General features: G+C 46.7%; 3 protein-coding genes, 1 long non-coding RNA gene and 1 pseudogene across 6 annotated transcripts; 2 read left to right on the top strand and 3 right to left on the bottom strand.

The window, feature by feature from the left end:
• Positions 1 to 374: 374 nt before the first annotated feature.
• On the bottom strand, positions 375 to 6,921 carry LOC117844780 (bifunctional dihydrofolate reductase-thymidylate synthase). 3 transcript variants are annotated; one of them, XM_034725566.2, is made up of 13 exons: positions 6,902 to 6,921; positions 5,759 to 5,831; positions 4,817 to 5,343; positions 4,322 to 4,721; positions 4,207 to 4,251; positions 3,424 to 3,489; positions 2,468 to 2,529; positions 2,317 to 2,391; positions 2,069 to 2,234; positions 1,720 to 1,843; positions 1,234 to 1,340; positions 1,041 to 1,153; positions 375 to 740 (listed from the first exon to the last, which is right to left on the bottom strand). In XM_034725566.2, the coding sequence occupies exons 2-12, from the start codon at positions 5,822 to 5,824 to the stop codon at positions 1,043 to 1,045; spliced, it is 1,749 nt and encodes a 582-aa protein (XP_034581457.1). In that variant the 5' UTR covers positions 5,825 to 5,831; positions 6,902 to 6,921; the 3' UTR covers positions 375 to 740; positions 1,041 to 1,042. The 3 variants fall into 3 exon arrangements, with proteins under 3 accessions (XP_034581457.1, XP_034581458.1, XP_034581459.1); XM_034725567.2 differs by lacking the exon at positions 5,759 to 5,831; XM_034725568.2 differs by lacking the exons at positions 5,759 to 5,831; positions 6,902 to 6,921 and adding an exon at positions 6,630 to 6,824.
• A 4,218-nt stretch (positions 6,922 to 11,139) lies between these two features.
• LOC117846197 (gamma carbonic anhydrase 2, mitochondrial) lies at positions 11,140 to 15,017 on the top strand. Its single transcript, XM_034727320.2, has 5 exons — positions 11,140 to 11,405; positions 12,303 to 12,446; positions 13,355 to 13,480; positions 13,583 to 13,734; positions 14,531 to 15,017. Exons 1-5 carry the CDS (start codon positions 11,291 to 11,293, stop codon positions 14,813 to 14,815), a joined length of 822 nt encoding a protein of 273 aa, XP_034583211.1. The 5' UTR covers positions 11,140 to 11,290; the 3' UTR covers positions 14,816 to 15,017.
• Positions 15,018 to 16,129: 1,112 nt separating this feature from the next.
• On the bottom strand, positions 16,130 to 18,211 carry LOC117842558 (probable carboxylesterase 18). The gene has a single exon (XM_034723031.2). It carries the CDS (start codon positions 17,266 to 17,268, stop codon positions 16,240 to 16,242), a length of 1,029 nt encoding a protein of 342 aa, XP_034578922.1. The 5' UTR covers positions 17,269 to 18,211; the 3' UTR covers positions 16,130 to 16,239.
• Positions 17,773 to 19,772, top strand: LOC140221963 (probable glycosyltransferase STELLO2; annotated as a pseudogene).
• A 300-nt stretch (positions 19,773 to 20,072) lies between these two features.
• On the bottom strand, positions 20,073 to 23,962 carry LOC117842559 (uncharacterized). Its single transcript, XR_011897444.1, has 3 exons — positions 23,004 to 23,962; positions 21,603 to 21,809; positions 20,073 to 20,660 (listed from the first exon to the last, which is right to left on the bottom strand). It is a non-coding gene; the product is annotated as an uncharacterized lncRNA (long non-coding RNA).
• Between the last annotated feature and the right edge of the window lie 1,402 nt (positions 23,963 to 25,364).

The raw sequence follows: 25,364 nt of genomic DNA, 5'->3' as shown, positions 1-25,364 counted from the left end.
TCGCGCGTTATCCACTCAGGATGAGGGCAGTTTAGTACATACGATTCATGTGATCAGCGCATGGCAGGCCACGGATGTGTTAGCTGCCGTTTTCTAAGGCCTTCACACTGCGGTACAAGTTATAATATCTGAACGCACAACACAACACACACTACACCACACACCCCAACTCACGAGAACGGTTAGATGAGCTGCGCTTATGCAAGCAAGAGTGTGGTGTACGTGTCTGAGCCTGGAAAACCCGACTAGAAAAAAAAACTGAAAAAGGAGGCCAAATAGCCAATGCACAACAAACGCAGCAGAACGCATGTTTAAAGCATGCAGGTCGATATCTGACGTCGAAAGGGCAAAAAACCAGACAGCACACGTGTACATATCAAACAGTACCGAGTATTAGCAAGTAGACGAATTCAGTGACTTGGGTATATCTCACGAGGTAATACATCGTCTCGCGGGGCACGCGCCAGTCGACCCTTGCGACAGGGCGTTACCCAAAAAGCAGCTCTCACTCGCAACGAGCCATCAACACCGGCTCCAGATAAAAGGGGAGCAGGTTTTGTAGAGTTCAGATACGAAGCCAGAGTACAATCGCGAATAGGGGAGGTGGGGAACGTCTCCCAGTGAACGAACATTCGGCACCATCACCAAAAACAAGCTAGTGCGATGTCCGGTTAATTTTAATATAGTAGCAGTCCGAATAATTTCGCCAAGCTCATAGACTGGGGCTCCAGCTGAGCCACCTGCATAAAAACACAAATCACGGTGAAGCAATGCAGATATAACAAGATTTTTGCTACAGCCTAAATGCCTTTAGTCCCAGCTTATAATAATCAGAAATGTGCACAGTTACACCACAACTCTATAATATCTGGGATAGAAAGAGCAATACAACAGCATGAAGGCCTAGTAGCATGTAATTTGCAGATAAGGTTCATCCTGACTAAATGCAATACTAACAGCCAGAAGGACTAGCACCTTGTGCCAAGCAAACTTGCAATGACAAAAGAAAATGGTTATCTGTAGAAATGATAGAAAGTTACCATTATATTGCCATTTTCATCTCTATCTTCTGGTGAGGATCATAGCCAACCAGCTTGAAGTCTGATGCCACAAAAGAATCTATATCCTTCTTTGAAGGATTTATCTTCAAAATCTGCACAAACACCAGAATTGATCATTTTCACCTGCAAATTTTGTATTTATTTTGAAATACTTCTGTTAAGAATTCCTCACTGGGAATGGCTTAGGCATCTTCTGAATTTGCTCCTCCAAAGCTCGAACATGAGTTCTGTAGACATGTGCATCCCCTATAACATGGACAAAATCCCCAGGAGAAAGATCTTGCAACATTAAGACACAAAGGGTTAGAGTTGCAAAACAACCTGCTCTAGCTTCTCTCAGTTAGATACAAGAAACATCAAAAGAAACATGGGGACAACATACAAGCAAATCCTTGCATCAGAAAAACTATTCAGAATTTGTTACAAAAACATCTGGAACATGGACCCGATACTTGCGTGTATGGAACGACAAACAGCATGGCTTGTAAAGATTTGTTGTGACCATTGACAAAAAAAAGGAGGGAAAAAAATTAAAGTTCACAAGATTAATGCTTCTAAAGAAACTAAGCTAAATTAACACACTGCTATACAATACAACCAATTAGGTATATATTATGATGCATAGTAAGCAGGAATCAAACAAGGCATAAGAACATACCACAAACTTGAGCAATCATGTACGTGAGAAGAGAATACGATGCAATGTTGAATGGAACACCAAGTCCCATGTCTGCAGAGCGTTGATACATCTGGCAGGATAGCTCCCCATTCTCAACGTAAAACTGGAAGGCAAAATTTGTAAGATGTTGAATGCAAGTTTTCCTAGTTGGCAAAGCTATCACATATAAATGATCTACAAAATTTCGAGGGATTAAAATTAGCAAGGGCAAAATTTATGTTTGCCAATAAAATTTCAAGGGATTACTATAAGCATAACATGTTGGACAAGTCAAAATGGCCCAATTGTTAAAAACTAGACTTAAAACAAGCAGACAAATTATACTAACTTGTGCAAACATGTGGCAAGGAGGAAGAGCCATCTTCTTGAGATCTGAAGGATTCCATGCCGACAAAATTATTCGCCGATCATCAGGATTATTCTTGATCTTGTCGATCACATCCATTAGCTGATCAAAACCTTTTCCAGTGTAGTCAGCATGCATGTCTGTATATCTGTCAAATATGTCATTTTTATTAGACACTTAGACAACATGACCAAGAGAGGAGGGAGGGGAGGAGTGAGATGAAAGCTTACTCAGCACCAAAATGTCGCCATTGAAATCCATAAACCGGACCTAGATCACCTTCCTCCCTGTGTGCCAAGCCAACACTAGAAAAGATGGCCAGGTACATTAGATATCAAGAACCAAAATACAAATTATATGCAGCTTATATCAAAGAGATACCTGTCAAGATACTCTCTTGAAGCATTGCCATCCCAGATATGAATACCTTTCTCTTGTAGAACCTATGAATGAATATAATCTATCAGCATACCAAATTCATATATGTGATAGAAACAGAAACTTAAGCAAAATAGAAAACTAAGGGCATGTTATGTAAAACAAGAAACATTTTAATTCCCTCAGGATCTTGGGAAGAATTTTCACATTTTTAAGGGTTCTAAGTACATAACAGTGGCTTCTGGTGCAAGCGCTGCTGCCATCCCCTGTTGCATTTGGTTTATCAGAATAACTAAGACTTGTCGAACGGGCGGTGTTTTACAAATTCCTGCAGAAACATGCTCCCCTATTGCAATGCAAACTGAAGTCATTTCAGCCTTGCTGCATGTACAAATCCTACAGTTTCAAGGCAAATTTCTTCCTAGTGTAACATTGCTTAAGTGACAATTTAATCAATAGATGGGTTCTCCTCTTTGGCGCTCTTCCATGTCTACTCCTATCTAGCTCTAATTAACACAGTAAGACAAACAGTATACAAAAAAATAACAGCTTAATCTAACATTATTAATGAGTTAGATACTTAGATTGCTGTGATATTGCTAAGAAGATAAATAGGGGAAGGGAACCCCCATTTATTGATAAAATTGGCATTCGGGGAGGGGTGTAAAAGAAAGAAGTACCGAGAAACTCTATCAAGGACCTATGTTTGGAATTGAAGGGAGTAACAAATCAAACAAAACTTATAAGTTGCGGGTAGTCCTAATAAAAACATCATGGAATTTATTTGGACCCAGATGGTTGCAAAATGATTATTAGATTTCGTAAAAGTCGAGTAAAGCGCATACATCATGGCACGTAGGTTGTGAATATATACTAAGTGCCTACAATAAACCGAAACATTAGATAAGTTTGGGTAAAGAAAGCACTAGATCAGAATAAAATGCTTTAAAGCCTTGCACCTTTGCATTTGTTGAACCACTGATGAACCACAGGAGTTCTTCGACAACACCACGCCAAAATACCCTCTGTTAAAGAAAGTGTTACTGCATTAGTGATCAATGGTACCCAAATATGGTAACATACTTATTCAAACTCTATTGTTTGGACTTTGGACTCCTGATGTTCAACAACAGATAGGGAAAAGCCACAAGGCTCTCTATTCACATGTTCAGGGGAATGTTTTACAGTTGTCAGGTATGCATAGAAAAGACTGCATTGCAAAGTGGTGGCATGGTAGGACAGAATGTTGCATTGCATCCGCATATACTGTCATCTGTGATTTGTATAGTAACAACAAATAAAGTACACAGCTCCATTAACACAACACACTGCAGGATCAAATGTAGCGACTCATAGTCTCGCACAATATGCCTATCTTAATAAAAAATTGTAAGGGCTCTAGCTATCTCGTGTAGACAATAACTACACTACTGCAGATGATTCAACAAAAACTGACAATTCAGAACCTCAGTCAAAATCTTGAAACAGAGCTAATGGGGATCATAAAATCAGCATGAACTTGATTGCAAACACTGTAAAGAAAAGAAAAAAAAAGCCACAGAAGAAACGTAATAAACATGCATTTGAAACTTAACAAGCCCAAAGCATTTAAAAGATACAATTTTCTAAATGCCAATTTCTCCTTGTTACTTTTCTTGCAAATCATAAAACAATAAACAATTTCATGTTGCTTGTTCTGACTCAGTGTTCAATTTGAAAACTACAAATATATGTTCACATACCTTTGTTGTCAGCAGAGGAAAATTTTTCCGTAAGTTGAACCGCATCTAATAAGAAAAAGAAAGACATCATATTTTCTGGTTGATCAAATTGAATATTCAAAGTTAAGGAGAATACCTGACACCCAAATTTTGACAATGTTCCTGTTCCTGTCCTGTCATTTTTCTGAGCACCAGACCTTATAATATCTTCAACAAGATTAAGATAATGATACTCCTCATGCCGGTCAAATATCATCTTGGGGAGAAAAGAGAAATTCTCTGTTTCAAACTTGTCATTCTTGGTATCAACTTCAGTTGATTCCTTTCCATTTGACTCGTGAGTTTCTGCCAGTGATTTTCTAACACGAACAAAGGTCACAAATGAATGCCTAATGTTGCTCTCTACCACCGGAAAAGATGAATACCATGGCTGGAACACTGAGAAGTCAATAGGAGGGATGAAAGTGTCACACTCAATGCTCGACTGAATATCAGTTAGATGGATGGCCTCACAAGCAGGTCCATTAAGATACTCCCTACATAAAGATTTGGCAGATGGAGAATATAGCATTAGAACAGAATTGCATGGAACAGAGTGTACACTATGTTCTTCCAAAAGGTAATAACTTACCTCAGTACCTGCCCACCCCCTATAACAAAAACTTTCTCAATTGATAAGCAATATGGAGTTGACGCTAGCAGTTCTAAGGCAGACTTCATGCTTCCACAGATAACAACATTTTCTACTGTTGCAAAATCAAAACTACCAGATCGAGTAAGTATGACATTCAAACGACCAGGCAATGGCCTTGACTTAACAGGAATGCTCTCCCATGTTTTCCTTCCCATTATAACTGCATTTTTCTTGGCAGGGTCAGATGTAGCAAGTGTAAGCTCCTTGAAGAACTTAAGGTCACCAAGAAGCTTCCATGGCAAAACCCCATCCTTACCAATGCCCATGTCACGAGTGGCAGCCACAACAACCTGATAGTTCCTCTGAGGGCCACTCTCTGAATCACCATTGGCTGGAGCTGTAGCCATTGCTACCAGTCGGGACTGACTACAGCGGAAAGAACTTATTTTGCTACTCAGGTCCAGAAATTGAGGTCTTTTTACTTGTGAAATGAATGAACAACCAATACTGGAAAATCTCGCAACCTGAATTTGAGGAAGCATTGTATAAGCTGACAATTTCATCAAGCACCACAAAATAAATTGTACAGAGATGTAAACAGAATTGAAACAACAAAGGCCCCAGAATTTTCTAGAGTATAATACAAGCAACTGTATGCATATAAACAGGATTTAAACTACAAAAGCCACTGTATTTCCCAGAGTTCAATACAAGCAGCTACGTTTTCTGAACACAATAAGAATGAGAAAACAATGGTACAGAACCAGCACAATTCACAAGTCAGGGAAAATCCACAAAACAGGTATGCAGTAATTTTCTCCTAAAATTTGTTCAACAAAGCGCACAGTCTGCAACGTCTCTTGAGGCAAGAGCTGTATTTTGTTAAAACACAAAAGCATATTACAATTAAAATGCTCCGACAATTAAAAGCATATATACTTTGCATGCATGTCGAGAAAACCTAGAGATGTATGATCCAGCTCTGAGCACCTCTGCCACTAACATCTGGATCCTGAACTCGAAATAACAAAAATTACCATGGTTGATTACGCTATTTCAGCAAACGAAAACATAAAAGCAGTGAACTGGTTAGAGAAACAGGATAAAGCAAAGTAGCATGATATGTGGTCCCTGAAATATTGAAACTATTACTACTACATCCTCCGTTTAAAACAACAAGGTTTATATCATTTCCTTAGGGAAAGCCTGTGACCAACAATTATTACTCTATTACTACATAATTTTCATGACACAAAGTTGGCGTCATTATATTTGTATTAAAATACGCCTTGTCATAATGAAGGGACATACACATGGTAAAAAAACAGAGGATACAATCAGCTTAAACAAGTGTACACAATTACAGATTTAACCTTAATTGGGATGGAGTAGGATTTTTAAAAAGCCATGTTAATATACTGCATTTCAGTACACAATCTGGTATTAGTATGTGCTTTGCATAAACTCTAAAAAGGCGAAGTGTGCATGCACCCTACAGCGAAGTATCATAGCAACAAGTAGTACATCTGTTGGTGAGAACTAATAATAGCAACAACTACAGCAGTTGATGTCACTACTTAACAGGCAGGAAGAACAAAATGATTGAACTGACCACTTAAAACTTCGAAATCTCTAAAATGCAGGAATAGTTGCTACTATTTAGGGGGGACAACCGGAGTGCAAGGCAAAGGAAAGCCTCAAATGACCTCCAACTATACCACCATAAGGAACAATACGTGATCGCGAGAATTCGCGTCTAAATAAATCCAACAAACTGGATAGCCCGTTAGAGAAATTGGCACATACACACCTACAAAGCTCAACCGGTAGTCCAACCACGAGCACAGATGACCCATGGGACTCCACTCCAGGTCCAACGAGCACGGACACGCAAGACCAACCACCGAATCGGAACCATCCTCATCGCTCCTGCACCCGGAACCCCCACACCAACCCTAACCACGGACAAATCGGTGGACGAGCTAGGGTTCCTCGCCGCGCTGCAGCGGAGGAAAGCGCGCACCACAAACACGAGAGCCAAAGGAGGAGGGGGGCGATAGAGGACGGAGGGATGGGGCTCACCGGCGGTTGAAGATCCGGGGGGGGGGGGGGGGGGGGGGGGGGGGGGGGGGGCGGGCGCGGGCAGGGACGGCCGGACGGAGGGGACGGGAGAGCGTGTGCGCCAGAAGGAAAGGGGGGTTTTGGAGGGGTTGGACAAATGGACGGTGTGAAACCGTGTGCAGGCTTGGGGGTCTACGAGTAGGAAGAGTATCTGTCCAAAACCTACTCCTAAAATCCGATTTTTGGTGTCATTAGTTTTAGAAAATACATGTTAGTACCAAGAAAATATATATTGATACGTAGTTCTAGGAAAAATGTTTGAGAAATAAAATAGAAGTATATTCCTTCCCTCGCACAAATAGTATGCCCAGATATCTGATGAACAAATGGACGCAGCTGATGAACAAGAGCAACAAAATGATCTGCCTGCAAGTAACCAAATGGAAAGAGGAGATGCAGTTCCAGACACTCGTAAGTCGTAACCTGCTTGAAAGACGAGACCGCATGACCCAGCAAGTTGGAAATAACGAGCACGACTCCTGGATAGCCAGATGGTGGATAGCAACATGTTGCTGTTTTCATTGCAGTTCTGGACAGAGTACTCCGTGCAGGGTGCAGAACTAGAAATCTTCATTCGCCTTAGTTCACACATATATAAAGCCATTCCTGCAGGGTTTGCTCGAGGATTTGAGTACAGTCAGATCAATAAGGAAACATTTCTGAAGCGGCTCGTCGACGCGCTGAATGCAAACATGGAGCCCAATTCTGACTGCCCCGGGATCAGGAGAGTGATACTGGAGCAAGCCATAAACTTGATGGAAGCAGTATCGACGGTGGAGGAGACTATCTCGGAGGCTGGAAACTATAGCTTCTTCCTGGGTGATGTAGGGCTAATGGAGGCTGGTGAGCCTCTAGCCGCGCTCGTGGCGAAGGCTAAACAGCTGCTGGCCCTCCGCTGAACGAACGTGATTGCCATCAAACACACGGTTCCATCTGCGCGCGCGCGCGCGAGCCAGTGTGTGTTCTTGGTAAACTTGAGTTGCGAAGGTCTGTAGCTGTTAAGGTGACTCCCAAATCCGGACTGTTTTCGTGAGTGTTTGTGGTGCTCTGTAAGACTGTAAGTGTTCTTATTTTCTAATCGTGAAAGCATTGTTACGTCCGAATGGTAATGGGATCATTTGTTATCTTGGTGAAATATCTACAAAAAAATATTTACTTATCTTCTTTCACGTAAGCTTTATTCCGCGCCCATCGCTATTCAACTCTGACGGGCGGAGGAGCCGCATATCGGCGGCAAACCACCATCCGCTTCGTCTTTCTGGGTGAGAGAGTCATACTGATACCGGGAAGGAGAAGCACAGCCTCAGTGACAGCACTAGTTGCCCGACTTCGATCACCTTCCGCTTCTTCCTGTGCACCTGGCTCGTCTTGGATTTTCCTAACCTAATTACTTCCTGCCAGGACAGGACGGTGCGGTGAGTCCCCGCCAACCCAAGTGCCCCTCCCTGACTCGCACTCAGTAGTCAGTTCATCCCATAACGCCCTATCAGTGAATTTTCTTGGCGTGCTCACGTGATCGACAGCATACTGAACCAAGCTGTCCTGTTTCGTGCCATCTTTCTCCACTTTCTTCAGAGTTCAGACTCCACTGAGGACTCTCGGCTCTCCGCTTAGCCCCAGCCTCGCGTCTCCTGTGTGTTGGAAAAAGGTTTGAATGAGGACGTGGAGTCGCCAGATGCTACAGTTTCAGACTGATGAGCTGAAGGGGAAAAAAATCATGAATTTTCTGGCCTTGGTTGGTGGTTACTTGTCTAGCCGTGCACAGCGGACCTGCTAGAGTCAATGAGCAATGGTGTGCATGCATGCGTGAGTGTGGTGCTGCCATTCTCACTCACAGGCGCCTGGGTTGCCTTGCCGCGATATAGGATCGGACATGGATGTCGGATGCCGCCATACCGGTCAGTGATCGAGCAATGCGCCATGCCAACTTTTGCCAAGGCCGCGCGCGAGCGGCGAGTCCACGCCGCGTCCACACGAGCCGCGCGAGCTCTGTCGCGGCCGCATGCGGCGCCGCTGGGTATCGCGAGCTGACCCGCACCACTTGAATCCCTAGTGCGAGTCAGGCCATGGCGCAGTAGCCACGCCGGAAAAGGCCAGTTGGAATTTGAATCGCGATCGAGAGGACGAGTACCCGAGACCTGCTGGGCTGCTGGTACTCGTCAGTCGGCACGCTAGCCGGCCTTCGCATGGGCAACGGTCATCGTCCTCCTGCTGTGGTGCAGGATGGGTACCCGCGACGGGCCGGCTCTAGGGGGAGGGCAGGCCGTGAGACCGCCCGGACCCGTGAAGCCAGGGGGGCCATGACCGTATAGATAGTTAGTATATATAATTTGATTGGTGCATTTTGTTTCGACCTTTTTAAATGGTACGCGTAACAACTGCTGCCTGCCTTCCATCCATACTAAATTGGGCCTACCAAATTGCTTGCCAGGCCTGCCAAGTATGCTTGGCCATGCCGCCGCGGATTCCGATTCGATCAGATCATCACGCGATCAGAGCGAGCCAGGCCTGCTAAATTGCGTCCTGACGCCTGACGCCCTGACTCCGTGTCTCTCTCCATATGTCTGCGTTGTATACGCTCCTGAGTCCTGACTCCATGCCGCCGCCCGCCACCGATCCGATCGTCACCTCATCGCGCGGGTCAGCGCCTTAGCGGGTGCAGGAGGCGATCAGGCGAGCGCTGTGTCTCAGCGTTTGGACTCTGGAGCGCCGAGCGCCGCGTCAAACCGTCAAGGCGTCAGGGTTGGATTGCCGAGCACCGCTTCTGCCTTCTGGAGCAGTGGAGCACGTCTTGATCGCTTGGAGTACCGAGCACGTCAAAGGCGAGCGCTTCCATCTTTGTTTTCTTTTACATCAATTTTGTTAAAAAGCAATTATCTAATTAATATTATTTTAGATCAACTATGTCGTAAAAAAGATTGAATGGCTTGGCTATGTGCAGCATTACGAATGATATTTTGGACGACATTAATCTTGATACCGTTCTTGAAGATTTTGCATCAAGAAATGCACGAAGTCGGTTTTTTACAAAGCACTGAAGCATTATATTTTTATTTGAGGTGATCATAATGGTTATTGTTTTTAATTTTTTTGTTACACTATTTTTATGTTTTATAAGATATATATTGCAAAATAATTTTTATTATTTGCACTGGATACTTAAGTTTTCATATTAAAAATTAGTTCGACGGGTTCTTATTTTCATCCTTGCCCCGTCTTATTTTCATCCTTGCCAAGGACCCTCGAAATTATAGAGCCGGCCCGCGCGACCTTGGTAACCGTGACGATTTTCTGCTTCGTGACCATCATGTTTTTCCTCGAAGACGCAAGGTAGATACGTTATTGTTACAATGATGTAGAGTAGATAATGGGCTAAAGAGTGCTTTTGTAACAGTTTGCTATTCAGCGCGTCAGCACTCAAGCATCTTATGGGCTCCGATCCCTACTCTTGATTTTTTTTAGCCATGCAATTTTGAAAGCGTCCATACAACGTGTGTCCCTACTGGTTGACATCCATTTATCTTCTAGCATGTTACATCTATTCCACAAGACCACAATATTTATCTGGTCGCCGTACTACGAGGCACATCGGATTTTGATAAGCTAGAAGAGAAAAGAAAAAAAGGAAAAAGAGATTGTGTTATTTCTTCTCAAGGACTAGGGCTCTGTTCGCTTCAGTTTATCAGCTAGCTTATCAGCCACCGAATAGTATTTTTCTCTCACCACTGGCTTATCAGCCACCGAATAGTATTTTTCTCTCACCACAAATCAGCCGTTTTTGAGCTTTTCAGCTTGGCGACGAATTTTGATTTCCAATCGTTTGATGTTGCTCAAATGGTGTACGTGTCGCACACGACCAAACCCACAGCTTCACGGCTCTATGCGTGCGCTAGGTGCGGTGTGCCTATGAGGCACGTCGCTGTTCGGACTGGCTCCCTTATGAGGCAGCGCACCTCTGCTAAGTTCTCCGACGCGGGACTAAACGGATGCTATTAGCCTCCTGTTTATAAAGAGAAAATACAGAAAAGATACACACCTAGCTTCGCGCGGCCCGGCCCGTTCGGTTCAAAGCGGCGCGGCCGCTTTATGGGCCCAAGATAAGTTTACAACAACTGGTATAGGACAGCTCAGATTTTGGCCCAGGACCATCGGCCTTGTCGCCTTCTTTCCCCTTGCACTCCCCACTGCCTCTGCCGCAGCCATTGCCTTCCTGGCTCCTGTTCTCTCTCTCTTCCCCCGTCTCGCCTCGCACCATTAAACCCCACCCGCGCGCGCGGCGGCCGGCGGCGAGCCCCACCCACCCAGGCACGCGGAGGAGGGCGCGGGCGTGCAGCAGCGCCAGGGGGAGGCATGGGGACCCTGGGGCGCGCGATCTTCACGGTGGGCAAGTGGATCCGCGGCACGGGGCAGGCCATGGACCGCCTCGGATCCACCCTCCAGGGCGGCCTCCGCGTCGAGGAGCAGGGTAAGCATCCGCCTCCCTCCGTCCGCTCCGTCTCTCCCCCGTCCTCCTCCCCTGCCGCCGCCTCCTTGCTCCCGCCTGCGGTTGTTTCCTACGAGGGATGGGATCGGGTCTCCGTCTAATCATTTCGATGTGGCAGAGAGTTAGCTCCATTCAATATTTCTTTTTTTTTCTCGAACACGCAGGAGAGCTGCGTATCATTGTATTAATAGGAGAAGACTCCATTCAATATTTCCATCGGTCAGCTCGTCGTGTTCACTTCTAGGACCTTTTAGTGCCAGATCAGGCTGATTCAGTGGCGTCCCCAATCCCCATGCGTTAGTATGCTAACAGACTAACAGTTGGGGTTCTTCCCAAAGGGGGGAGAACAAAACCGAAATAGTGTTCCTGAAGAATGGGTTAGCTGTGGATGATGGTAATGTGATTTGAAGAAAGCTGAGATGAGCCTGGCCTTTAGACGTGACTATCATTTCACCCCTTTTATGTGTACTTTTGCTTCCAACATCGGCACTTATTTGTGAACTATTGCATTGCAGTTAGTATTTTTTTTTCCCGTGGAAGTATCAGCAAATGATGTATAGCAAGGATTGGTTACCAATTGCACTGTCTTCTGTTAATAATATGTCCAGCTGGCATTCCTGTTTGAAGTGATTTTTCTATAAAGTTTTCTCTTCCCTAGCATCTTAACAATGCCATTTTCTCTTGGTGTTCACCATGCTGCAACTGGTAAATTACCAGGCTCTGTATGATTTGGACGCGATGGCTAGGAATGTGGGTTTGTGGATATTTTTTAGTGCTATGGTCCATTTTAGAGTACTTTATGATGCATTTATGACTTCTGTGATGTGCAAAAACATTAATCGCTGACTGCTTAGTTACCATTTCATATGCTATTTTCAGTATCAAGGCATCGAACAATCATGAACATTTTTGAGAAAGAGCCAAGGATCCATAGAGATGTATTTGTTGCTCCCAGTGCAGCAGTCATTGGTGATGTTGAGATTGGACATGGATCGTCAATCTGGTATGGCTCCATTTTGAGAGGTAAACCCTTGGTCCGTATTTGTGGTACATAGCTGTTCTATTGAGCTTCCATGCTGATAATCATGATTGTATTCTCTTTTCTTATTTAGTGGCCATTGTCATGAATGCACTGTTCATTTGCTCTGCAGTAGCATACTATGTCGTGTTCAGTAGATCCAACCTATGTATACTACCGGAGTAGCTGTGAGAAATATCCCTTTATTCTACTTCTAGAATGATTCTACGTCTGCAGTGGCACACTAGCGTATATGTCTTTTGAGCATGGTGATGCCCCAGCCCTAGCTAAAGCAATAGTGAAGCAGCTCCAAGGCACAGGGCCTGGTGAACTGCTGTTAGATTTCCAAATATACAAACATGTCTAATAAATGAATGTACTCATAAACAATTATCTGTTTCATTATAGTAGCCATCATTTTTTTTGGTAACAGATTCGAGTTTTAAGGCGTTCCCTTTTGCATCACCACGAGTTGGTTTTCCATGTTGGGGAAGGCTTTCAAAGTATAAATGTTTTTGGTTATCACATTGGCTAGAAGGTCTAAGCATAGCTGACATATGATCCATAGCCAAATCGTAGTGATGACTTTCAAATGTTGAGAAAGAGTATACTGTGCCAGTTTCCTTGCACAAAGTTATGTTATAGGAAATCTCAAAGTTACAACTTGCAATGATTTGTTATCGAAGCATCACATACTTTTTTTTTAAATTAACATCAGTAACTTTGTTGCAAAATTGCAGTTTGTTAAAGACACCTAGGACTGACATTCTCCATCACTACTAGTCAATATAGCGAGAATGGAGTGTAGTTTCTGCATGTGTAGGCTAATTAACTACCTGAATTCAGTTAGTGGAGAGCTATACTAATGTTTAAATTAAACTAATTTTGCTTGTTTTTATATTATTGTCTTCAGGTGATGTCAACAGCATTCATATCGGATCTGGAACAAATATACAAGACAATTCCCTTGTACATGTTTCAAGATCTAACATCAGCAGGAAGGTCCTCCCAACCATAATTGGAAGCAACGTCACAGTAGGTCAGTAAATACCTTTTTAGCATATTTCTGCTTAATGCCAAGATTCATTTTTTCTGAATGATTGACTAAATGATACAATTGGCTGAACTAAACTTCTTACAGGTCATAGTGCTGTTCTACATGCATGCACCATTGAGGATGAAGCTTTTGTTGGTATGGGTGCCACTCTGCTTGATGGAGTGGTGGTTGAAAAGCACAGCATGGTTGGCGCAGGATCTCTTGTTAAGCAGAATACAAGGATTCCTTCTGGAGAGGTTAGTTTCATATGTTCTCAAGCTAGTGTTCCAGTTGATATACGAGCAGTATGGACTTAATTGCAACTGTTTCATTATTTAATAGTATTTATAGGCAATGTTCATCATACTACTAAGATGGAACTCTAAAACCAACATGTTCGGAATATTTGTCATCTGCATCCTCCTCCCTGTTATCTGTTAGAAACAAAAAGAAAAAAAGATTTTACAATATACTCCTGCTCTGTAGAGAGCACTGCTGGTGTCATGCTTAGGCTGATCAACATTTACAGGTTCCATGTCATGCTTGAAATTTTGAAGGCTATATTCTGGGTTTATAATAATTAAAGTGCTGTTCCTGTGTTATCTGCATATATAACTCTTGAAAGTCAAAACCAACATGTTTGGAAGAGTTTAGTTGTCTGCAACTCTGCATGCTTCTGCCCTGAAGAGTACTGCAACCTAATGCTGCTGTATTAGAGACTTAGAGCCTTGGAACATATGCATTTTGCAAAGAACATTACTATTAGAAATTAATAATGCCTTAATGCTACAGTTTCATAAATATGTGCAGTATTATGATCTTTACTATTGAATAGTGTGAACTGCACAAAAATGCTAGTCGCATGCTTATACTGATCTTCATTTTAGGTTCCATGTTATGCTTCTGACCTGGAAACTTATATTCTGGATTTAATTGTTAAAGTGGTGTTTGGTAGCTGTGAATCACAGATATATTGAAATTTCCAGTAATAGAAATAGGAATCCTGATCTATGTGATTTCATTGCTGAAGTTTCTGTTTCATAACATAATCAGGTCTGGGTTGGTAACCCTGCCAAATTCCTAAGGAAGCTTACAGAAGAGGAGATTGCGTTCATTGCCCAATCAGCAACCAACTATATCAACTTAGCCCAGGTCCACGCAGCTGAGAACTCCAAGAGCTTTGACGAGATTGAGCTCGAGAAGATGCTGAGGAAGAAGTATGCGCACAAGGACGAGGAGTACGACTCGATGCTTGGGGTGGTCCGTGAGATCCCACCTGAGCTCATCCTCCCCGACAACATCCTCCCGCACAATGCTCAGAAGGCTGTTGCCCGCTGAACGCTTCCTGGTGGCCCTCTTGGGACACTTGGTGTTGTTGCCTGTTAACTTGGAACGTTTTGACACGAGTTTGGGTATTATTTCTCTGTTTTTCCCTGCCCAATAAGATTGGGTCGAGCGTTGTTTTAGGATCGACCGTACACACCACCTCTATTTTGAACTGCAATGAAGAGAAGCTCAAGATATCTTTTTCACCGTGTTATGAGGAATTCGTAATTGAAGTGGTCCTGTTTGTTGTTCTTTTGCTTAATGCCCCATCTGGTTAGTTCATGACTTTCTTTATGGATACTGGCAATGTAAGTTATCCTAAGACGGATATGACGTGAAAATTCTTCTTCATAACAAGTGCTTAGGGGGGTGTTTGGGAGGGGTGTTAAAGTTTAGCATCCACTTTTAGCTAAATTTTAGCCCCTTGCTCCCAAATATGAGGGTTAAAATAGGGTGCTAAACTTTAGCTCCCCAAATACATTAACCCCTCCAAGAGGTGCTAAAATGGACTAAAGGGGCTAAAAGTGGTCCATAGTTGTCTTCGTTCCATCGGTGCCCCCCTTCCTGCACTCTCTCTCTCTCTCTCCGCATTCTCTCTCTCCGTGCACGCTTCGCTCGGTCCCGTTTCGCCTCGCTAGCCCCGCCACCTCTGCCATGCCGGCCTCGCCGTCTCCGCCTCACCGACCCTGCCGCACTTCGCCTCCGCCTCGCCGGCCCCGTCGCCTCCGCCTCGCCTTGCCGGCCTCGCCGCCTCCGCCCAGCACATGAACCATCCTGCGCCTCTTTTCATCTCCAGCTGCTCAAGTGGCATGGCTTAGTGCATTGGGTGAGGCCTAGGTGGCGAGTAGTGAAGGGAAAGGATGAGGTAAGGAAGAGGTCGTTGATGAGTGATTCGATTTTGAGGCCATCCACCACTGAATCGTTGTCCTCCACTTCGATTTGAGTCCGTCCGCCGTCGAATCTCAGAGGGGGAAGTATGGCCAGCGTCGAATCGGGGGCTGGACGCAGGGAGAGGAGGAGCGGCGGGAGGTGGAGCAGTGACCGGCTGCCGTTTTGGGGGAGAAAGAAGAGAGGAGGAAGGAAGCAAGGAAGCAGAGGTATAATTGTCTTTTATCAACCAAAATGTTAAAGTTTCTCCTCATCCAAACATCCCAAAAGGTTAAAGTTTAGCACTCCATTTGAGAGAACTAAAGTTTAGCCCTGGACTAAAGTTTAGCCCTTCAACCTGCCTTACTGCTTCCTTACAACCTTGCTCTCGACTTCTCGTGAACAAAAACGGCTAAGATTCGAGGAAATTGTTGCAAGAGAATGTCCGTTTTGAGCAAGTAGTATAACTCATGGGCTTTATTCAATGAAAATGATGCACGGAAACAACAATAACGTCGAGCACGCAAGACCACTCGAACGTAATCTCCTCCTCCAAACGAGGATCATATCTAAACGTCACGCTTGGGCCTATGCTCTTGGACGAACAGCTTCATCTCCTCCACGAGCTTGCCGGAGTCGGCGAGCTCCGGGAACACGTGGAAGCCGTGGACGGCGTCCGGGTACTCGACCACCCGCACCGCCTTCCCCTTCCGGCGCAGCGCGTCCACGTACCTCGCTTGCCAGTCCTTGAGCAGGTCGAACCCGCCGACCACCACCATCGCCGGCGGGAACGCCTCGGCGAGCTCGACGCCGTCGCCGCACACGCGCGCTGCCGGGTGGTCCCGCGTCGCGCCCTCCGGCAGGAACTCCCTCCAGTAGTGGTCCGTCCCCGCCACCGACAGCGCGGACACCCTGTCAAGCTCCACCTCGGCGTCCGTCCGCTCCTCCCCGCCGAAGAACGGCTGGATCATTACGGCGCCAGCGACGCAGAGTCGCGCCGGCGGCGACGCTGCGGACATGGACGCCCAGCGCTGCGCCACGTGGTGCGTGATGTTGCCACCCGCGCTGTCCCCGGCGAGGAAGCAGCTGGAGAGGTCGACGGGCACGGTGACCACGTCGGCCGGCAGGGCGTTGGCGTCGAGGTACTGGAGCGCGGCGACGCCGTCGTCGTAGGCGGCGGGGAACCGCTGCTCCGGTGCGAGGCGGTAGTTGACGGACACGACGACGGCGCGGAGCTCGCTGCAGAGCCGGCGGCAGAGCGCGTCGTAGGGGCGGGACGCCGCGGAGAAGAGCACGAACCCGCCGCCGTGGAAGTAGACGACAACGGGGACCGGCTCGTCCGCGGCGGACGCAGACGACGGGGAGAAGACGCGCGCCCAGAGGCCGCGGGAGGCGTCGATGGTGACGTCGGCGGAGCGCACCCCGGAGGCGTCCGGGCGCGGGCTGGCGCGCGACTTGAGGTTGCCGAGGGAGACGATGAGCTTCCGGATACTGCCGTCCGGGCGGTGCGCGAGCGCCAGCGCGGCCAGCTGGACGCGCACCGTACACGGCAGGGGCGGCTTCCGGCGTCCGGTGATGTCGTCGGAGCCGCCGGCCATTTCTTACAGTAATTCACCTAATCACCTGGGACTAGGCGCCAAAGCACGCTCTCGCAGTGTTAAACAAAGCGTGTGCAAGGGACGGAGACAACGAGATGCAAACTGGGCCGTTGCCAACTTGTTTTATGTTGCAACTTGTCGTTCAGAACAGCAAAGCTGCAACAGTTTAGGACAGCTATTGCAATAGTATCTGACAACGGCAAGTATTCTTCTCCAAAAGAAGTTGTGCCTCACGGCCCGCTGCTGCGTCGCCATGGATGACTTCTCGATACCAGTAGCTTACATGCTGGACGTGCTTACATGGACAAGCAAGGGCAAGTGTCGCCTCAGTCACATAGAAGTTCGCTGTCACTATCTTTTGAGGGAGAAAAATGGATTCAAAGTTTCGGAAAAGTGAAGTAATTTTCACCATCCGACCTAACCATGCCATGTATCAGGCTCATAGTACAACAAGAAGTGAGTACTTGAAGTTCTAAATTTTCTTGCCTCAGCAACCTACCCCGCATGATGAACGTCTTGCTTGCCCGCGCGGCACCGGCGCACCGGCCGGCGGCGTGGCTGCTCCCGCCGCACCGACCCCGGCTCGTGGCGGTCGCCTCGGTGGCGGCTTCCCCCGCGTTGTCCGGCGAGGTGGCGGCGTCGCGAGCCCGCGACTACGGGGTCGAGAGCGGGACCAACGGCGCCGTCGCGCCCACCGCGCCAAGGCCGCAGCCATCGAGACCACCGTCGAGAGGGTAAATCATGGTGTCGAGGCAGCGGCGCGCTTGTGGCTGGCGGCGCCGGCGGCATAGCCGCTGCTCAGAGTGCCCTATCGACGAGCGGAGGCGCCTGATGCATCGCGACGCCGGCCGGCAGCAGCGCCGCTCCGCCGGCCACCGTCTGGCCGGCCAGGGGGTTTTACAAAAATACAAGACACATATTTACATAAATACCCCTAATTTGGATCGCGACTATTGATCGCGATCCAAATTAGGAGTTTTGTGCAAATATCGGACACATATTTTACAAAAAGTCCCCTAATTTGGATCGCGACTATTAATGTGGTCCAACACTTTGCATAACGACCCCTGGCTCCAGATGGGCAGCAGGCCAGCCGCTAGCGGCTCCCCCTCTTCTCGGCCATCCGCCGCCGCCGGGGCCGCCGCCCCCTCTCCCTGGCCTGCAAGCGCAAGGCCTGGCCGATCCATTCCCTCCCCCCTGCTGAAGCACTAGCTTCAGCTCTTCACTCACCCGGCCGAGGGCATCCATTGGACAAGGAGTTCGTCAAGCTGCCTTCAGTGCATCTTGGGGTTGAGGAGATTGGAGCAGTAAGCACTGAGATTGGCAATCTTATAAAATGGAGGAAGAATTTTGGTGATATTGTGCTCATTGCGCATGGCACGGAACCGGTGGACCGATCTGTACTGAGTGGAGGCTGCTTTACGGCCGGATATTTCGGGCAGTTGTTATTCTTTCAGTTTCAGAGCAAAACATTCTGACCTTGCTGTAGAATTCAGCAACTTGGCACAAGACTACAAGTGAGTGAAAATAGCTTCATTTCTTATCCTGATAAAATCTGCATCAAGTGAGGCTTCATTCCCTTGGTATTTGTAAGTGTGTACTGATAATTTTGCATTGCAGCCTTGCAGGTACCTGCCGAAGGTGTTTGATGGGTTTGCAGGTGCTCAAGGTTTTTTGTTCCTTCATGATCATGAAGTCCTCAATTACTTGAACCTCTTGAATGCCGATAAGGCTAAGCTCTGGATAACCAACCAGGTGCATATCCATGTCATGGTTTCTGAAACCATATATATGAAATAAAGAACTTCTGAAGTTTTTGATCTGATCAAATTAGTCTCTCCCTAGGAGAAGGAATCATGGTCGGATGTGCCTCTACAAGGTAACAAAATTGAGTGGTTTGTGAACCAAGGAGATATGGTTAAAAAGGCAGTCAACAATTTCCCACCTCATTATCAAAGCAATTACAGAAGAAGTGTAGGTGAAAATAAGATGATTCATTGCAGCAGGGAGATATATTTTACATACCTCAACGGCATATCGGTGACTTCTCATATCTTGTTAAAGCTACAGGAAGCTTTGATATTCATCACAGTTTTGCAGTCCCCATGTTACTCCCTGCAATGGATTCACCAAGCAACTCTGAATCCAAAGCTCTGACCAAACTTGTTTATAGGGCAGATCTGCCATCAAATACGACTTCCGCATCAACTTATTCTGCTGAAGCGCATGCAGTGTACCCATTGAAGGTTCGGAATGAGATGGAATTGGTAAAGCTAATCAGAGTAATGGCTTCAGGGGATCCATTTCTTATGGAATTAGTCTGATCAAGGGTTCCACTCTTTTTTTTTGGAAAAGGAGAGCAAACAATATTGAAGATACCATTTTGTTCCCTGTTGTCCTCCCTTTCAGCTGTAAGTTCAGTTTAACATCTATCTTACTAGTAAGGATAATCTAGTGTCACTTGATCTCACTTTACATGTACAATCAGAGAATAGAAACTTTCTTTCTTGTGTTGGAATGTTCACAATTACTGAGGCAAAATAATCTAGTGTACCTTGATCTCAGTGTACAATTGTACATGTAGAATCAAATAGCAGAAATTACTTCACTAAGGATGTTTGCTTCGACAGTCCGCGAACTTGTACGGACCCGTTTAGCGTCGTAACCTAGGTTTGAATATGCACGTACGGTCAAATTATACTTTTGTGTAACACAAAAGCCTGCATCAACATTAGTGTGATGCATTGGTACCGTTGGTTTCCCAAGGTGTGGAAACCAATTAATCTTTACATAGCACTGCGATCGCCTTCCCAACTGTCAACTTTCCCCTAACTAAGGATAACATGAAAAGAGCGACCAGACAACAGTGACTTCCATTTTACAGAAGCTAATGTCAATCTCACCGATGCTTTTGCCGGCTTCCGATGCGTGAAAACTTATCTTATTGAAAGCTTGATCTTGCCATCACCAGCTACAGGCAGTTTCTCACCTCCAGAATCAAGCAAGATGATTCTCTCGTCACTGGTACCAGTGGAGTATTTGTCACCGACACGAAAGGGACATTTGTCAGTAAAACCGGTAGTAAAGGCGGCGAATAGACCATGCAAACCATCTGGCCATGACCCATGAACGCCTCGCACAAATATTGTGTCCTCCACAGAGAAAGCAATTTGGCCAAGACTAAACTCCAGTGTGCTAAGCTTGCTAGTGTAAGCACGGTTAAACAGGTGTGAAAATATCGTGCTATAGCATCTTAATGGCGCAACTAGGAAGCTCAAGTATACATCCTTGGACTCAGTTGTGCCCTTTACTTTAAGGTCAACCTCGATGATCGCAGGATTCAATGCAAACATAACAGCACGGGTAGGACCTGCCAGTACCAAATATGGATCCTGCATACAACACCATAATATGAAACTGAAGCGAAAGGAGAGGTGAATATTGAGCACCATAACCATAACAACAGTGTAACAATCGCAAAATGCAAAGCACAAATGATGTTGCATGCATAACATCAAAGATGGGAGAAGCATAGCATAACACATCAGTGACAGAGAATAGGATATTTGTTGTGCACAAACAATCAAGTCACTAAAGATGTCTTACAATATTTATTTGCCAAACCCTTGCAAACAAAACTGAAACATTTTTTGACCCAAATTTCTGAAAATGCCAGAAACTATCAAGCGCAATCGAGGTACAAAATGGAGTCAAGAGTTCTATCAGCATTGTAGGGAGCATGTTAAGGGCCAGAGTTGAACAGGTTGCAGTCAGGGTCAGGTTGCATTGCTCCACCTATAGCTGACAATGTGCATCTGCTCCCAATATTATGGAGGCAAGAATTTCAGTCCACGTGCTGAATCAGTAATCAGTTGAAGCTGGTTTCTGTTGTGCTACAAATTGGTTATTTGACTTATCTGCAATTCTGCATAGCGTGCATGTCTCTGTGATTAAGCCCAAAGACATACGACTGATTTTTATTATATGCATTCCTATAACTTGATTACACATAGGTTGAGCTGTTTGTCATTGATTGCATTGCAAGCAAAAGGCACAGTAATTCTACACGCACGTGATAGATCATAGATGGCAGCTTCCAGGAAGCAATGAGACCTGATCACTGTATAACAGGTTGTCAGGCTCTCTTTTATAAGTAATCAAAGGCAGTGCAACTAAGGGTTAAAGGCAACACAAACAAGATTCTAAAGCATGCCTGCACAGTAATGAGATTTCGGAAGGGCAGGCAGGTTAATGGGAAAGGTAAAAAATTATGATGGTTGGGTCAGGTAGGACAGCAGGAGACAAACAAATGATACGCAAGGAATGCTACTAACCTTTTCGGTAAGGGTTTGGCAGTCATCTCTTTCGCGCTGGAAGATAATACTGCGAGTCGCGAATGGCAACCATACCGAACACATAAAATGACAGCTGCAAGTTCCCTCTTGTTGTAGCAAGCTTCACTGAGAAGATCTTTAGAGTATCCCTGCGGGCATTAACCTTCTCCAAAGGCTTCTCTGTGAAACGCATGGGTGGGATCCTGGCTGCAGGTAGTTGTAAAATATTTACAGATGGGTTAAAGATCAAGTACAGTAGCAGGTGCAGTAATAGCAACAGTGACTATCAGATTTTAAACCATCCAATGTAATTGATATAGAATACAAATCGACCTTTACTATGTTGACATAGAATTTGTCAGTGACTAGTACAGAAGAACTGTAGGTGCTAGAAACCCAGGAATCCATATGTGCTACAAGCCAAAATAATCTAATTTTATAGAAAAGTAAAAATCCAACAGCCAGGTCATGCAGCGCAAAGCGAATATGATGGTGCAGAATCTGACAGATTCTATCACAAATTGGCAACAGATATATTGTGGATCGTACTAAGGAAGCCAGAAGAATCCTTCTATTGTCATCAAGAGAGATACAATACGACTATACGAGACTGCAGCAGGACAGCCTGGGTCAATCTATTACAGGTCAGCCAATCTGGAAAGCCTGGGCACCATTGAAAGTTAAATTCTTCATGTGGCTGGCTATCAAGCGGACAGAAGACACGGGAGTGGGTTGCATAGCATATGGACAGCGGACAGAAGATACCGGCTTGGTTGCAAGATCACACAGCTTGTGCTCTATGCGACCAAGATCTAGAGACTGCAGACCATCTATTTGCAAAATGTTCTTACACACAGCAAATTTTGCAAGACATTAGCATGCTCCTGCACTTGCAGAACCAAGCGCCAACTCACGAGATGGTCCTGATCGACTGGTGGCTCCAGAAGCGAAGGGGAAAGAACACTCTGAAGAGGAAAGGACTGGACTCTACCTTCATGCTCATCTCGTGGAAAATCTGGAAAGAACGTAATGACAGGATCTTCAACAGAAGTCCAGCGAAACCAACTGCACGGCTGGTCCACGACATCTTAGAAGAAGTCCAGCTATGGAGCTGTGCCGGCGCCAAGCACCTCTCTACCTTAGGATGGCCGGCAGCAGCAGGAGTACTAGGATCTAGTTACCTCCTTACTTGCTTCATGTTGCTTCAGTTGTTTTCATATAATCGCTTTCAATGTCAAAACCGTGTGGGTGTGCCCGAATGACCCGCCTTGTAACTTTAAACGTTCTATTTTCTTCTTAATATAAAGATACGAGTAGCTCTCCTACGTATTCTCAAAAAAGACTATACGAGACTGCTTAACGGAGAAAAGCAAAGCAAGCCAGATCTGATGGAGAACTCACTGGTGTCCTCGAAAGAACCGTAGTGGCCAGACCATCGTTTGTTCCGGTAACGGCGAAACTTGCTAACAGACATCCAGTGCGGCTCGTCATCCTCCGGCCCCATCACCTCAAGCTCTGGTGTCTCGTGCTCCTCCATCCTCGTCGCGCCCGCTTCTTCCTCCGCTTCCGTCCTCCTCGGCGACCGCGGCGCCTTGCTCCGCCATACCTCACCATCCAGCATAACAATGAAGGAATAGGAATCTTCTTCCTCTTCCATCTCCCTCGTCGCCTCAAACTTGAGCGACTCCCCCGCATCCTCCTCGCCCTGCAATACGTCATCCCCAATGCGAAAGAAGGGTGCCTCCTCTTCCCCTGCCATCGCCCGGCCCCTCGCCAAATTGCAAGACAACGCAGCCGCAGTCCGGTGCCTTATCCTCCTCCTCCTGCGCAAAGCTCCTTCTACGTTCCAGATGCGAAGTCGACTCGGCCAGCAGGCTCTCGCCGCCGACGATCGGACGGATGAGGAGGAGAGGCAGAGCGCATGGCGACGTGCCGACTGCCGACGAGGACTCCTCGCGCGCTGGCAATCTGGCATGGCGGCGTCCCTCGACTCTCTCTGTTTTTTTAGTAAATCAACCGATCTTGTTGGGTTCGGCTTCGGCCTACGGACCGTGTCAGACTTGGACTGTTCGCGCGGGGCCTGCGGTTATTCGCCCAGCCTATCTGGGCCAGCGGCGAAAACTGCGGAGAAACATGCCTCCGCGGTCCACCCACCACGCGACGCACAACCCCGGAGTTCCAGCCTGGGTCGTCCGCGTCGTCGATGCCATCGCGCGTATCGGCGGCCACCGTGGGTTGTAAGCAACTCGTTAAAAGGACAGCCGCAGCCCTCTCGTTCGCCGGCCGTCTGTCTCGGCTCGTGTCTGCCTTAATTAACTTGTCTGTTTCCTGAGATCTTAGATCTAGCTATCTACGAGACCGCCGGGGGCAGGTCGGGATGGCGGGGCGGGTCGAGGCTGGGTGAAGCTTTAGCGGACCCGTCGAAACCCGAACAGTAAACCCTCTCCGAACCCAAAACACCAATCGGGTGGAAATACTGTCCCGACCCTGAAACCCGTGGGTGCTCGAAACCCGACGGGTCCCCCGACACCCGTGGGCGAGGGGCGCGGCCGACGCGCGCGGCCGAGGGGGCGGCGGACGTGCGGCGCGGGGAGGGTGCGGCGGACGGGCGGAGAGGGAGGGGGTGGGGGTGGACAGGCGGATAGGGAGGGGGTGGCGAACGGCCGCAGAGGGAGGGGGCGGGGGCGGACGGGTCGCGGGCAGAGAGAGGAATCGAGGGAGAGGGAGGGGGCGGCGCTCGGGGCCTTGGGGACGAGGGGCGTGGGCGGTCGGCGTGGGCAGTGAGGGGCTCGGGCGGCCGGCGTGGGGTGCTCATGGTGAGGGTGGCTGGCGGGGGGCGCTCGCAGTGAGGGGCCGCGCAGGAGCCTGGAGACAGATTTGGGGTGCGGTGCAGGGAGACGGATGGAGTGGGGAGTCATATAGTCAAGGTTTTTGTTGGGCTAGGCTTAATTGTTGGGCTGAATTGTACATTGCGGGGCCCCGCGGGTCACCCATGGGGGAATTGTAAATCCAACCCCGCACCCGCCATGAGTCAGGTTCCCGAACCCGAGACCCGCGAGGGGAATTTCGGACCCTCCCCCACCCCCGTCGGGTCTGAAATCCGCAGGTCTCAAGGTCCAGACCCGCTCGATTGCCATCCCTACCTCGTACAATATTATTTGCGTGTACCGTGCCATATGACGAACTCACCTGCATCAGAGGTCGAAGCTGAGGGCTCACCATCCGAACGGTGGAGACCTAGCTACCTACCTTCAGGTCATATTACATCTACTCAAGACAAAAAAAAAATATATAAGTCGTCTTCTACTATTTTAGAATGGATGATGCAATTTTCCCTAAAAATGATGTCAGTTTCAATCGAAGTACTGATGGATATTAAGCGTACTCGCTCTGTATGGTAATACAAGTCATTCAAACATTCAAAATTTATCCTAAAATATAAAGCATTATAGGCACATTTCAACGATCGCTCATTTAATTCTTTCTATAATTGACAAGGATGGTTGATCAGTGGACTATTACTAAAAATAAATTCTTGTCATCTGCAACTACTATTAACTTAGGGGTACATGTCTCTTTTTCTACTGCTAATATTTTCTAAAATCTCTAGGATGCCTTGTATTTTAGAATGAAGGGAGTATCTAATAATAATCTATTTAGAACTAGCTGAAGTAATGGTCCACATTATAGATTAGCTTGGAAGAGGAATGAGACTAACTAGTGTGGACCGGATTGAAGAGCTAGTCTCGTTCGTTTTCTGAT

This window comes from Setaria viridis, chromosome 2 (genome assembly GCF_005286985.2).
Source record: "Setaria viridis chromosome 2, Setaria_viridis_v4.0, whole genome shotgun sequence".
NCBI classification, from domain to species: Eukaryota; Viridiplantae; Streptophyta; class Magnoliopsida; order Poales; family Poaceae; genus Setaria; species Setaria viridis.
This window is presented reverse-complemented; position numbering and strand designations above follow the sequence as displayed.

Excerpts from the sequence above, each read along its gene's own strand:
- LOC117844780 (XM_034725566.2), bottom strand. The coding sequence starts at position 5,824 with ATGTTAGTGGCAGAGGTGCTCAGAGCTGGATCATACATCTCTAGGTTT. Across the intron at positions 5,344-5,758 it reads TTTCTCGACATGCATGCAAA|GTTGCGAGATTTTCCAGTAT; the intron begins GTATATATGCTT and ends CCTCAAATTCAG. Across the intron at positions 1,154-1,233 it reads AGATGCCTAAGCCATTCCCA|ATTTTGAAGATAAATCCTTC; the intron begins GTGAGGAATTCT and ends GTGTTTGTGCAG.
- LOC117846197 (XM_034727320.2), top strand. The coding sequence starts at position 11,291 with ATGGGGACCCTGGGGCGCGCGATCTTCACGGTGGGCAAGTGGATCCGC. Across the intron at positions 11,406-12,302 it reads CCTCCGCGTCGAGGAGCAGG|TATCAAGGCATCGAACAATC; the intron begins GTAAGCATCCGC and ends TGCTATTTTCAG. Across the intron at positions 12,447-13,354 it reads GTATGGCTCCATTTTGAGAG|GTGATGTCAACAGCATTCAT; the intron begins GTAAACCCTTGG and ends TATTGTCTTCAG.
- LOC117842558 (XM_034723031.2), bottom strand. The coding sequence starts at position 17,268 with ATGGCCGGCGGCTCCGACGACATCACCGGACGCCGGAAGCCGCCCCTG.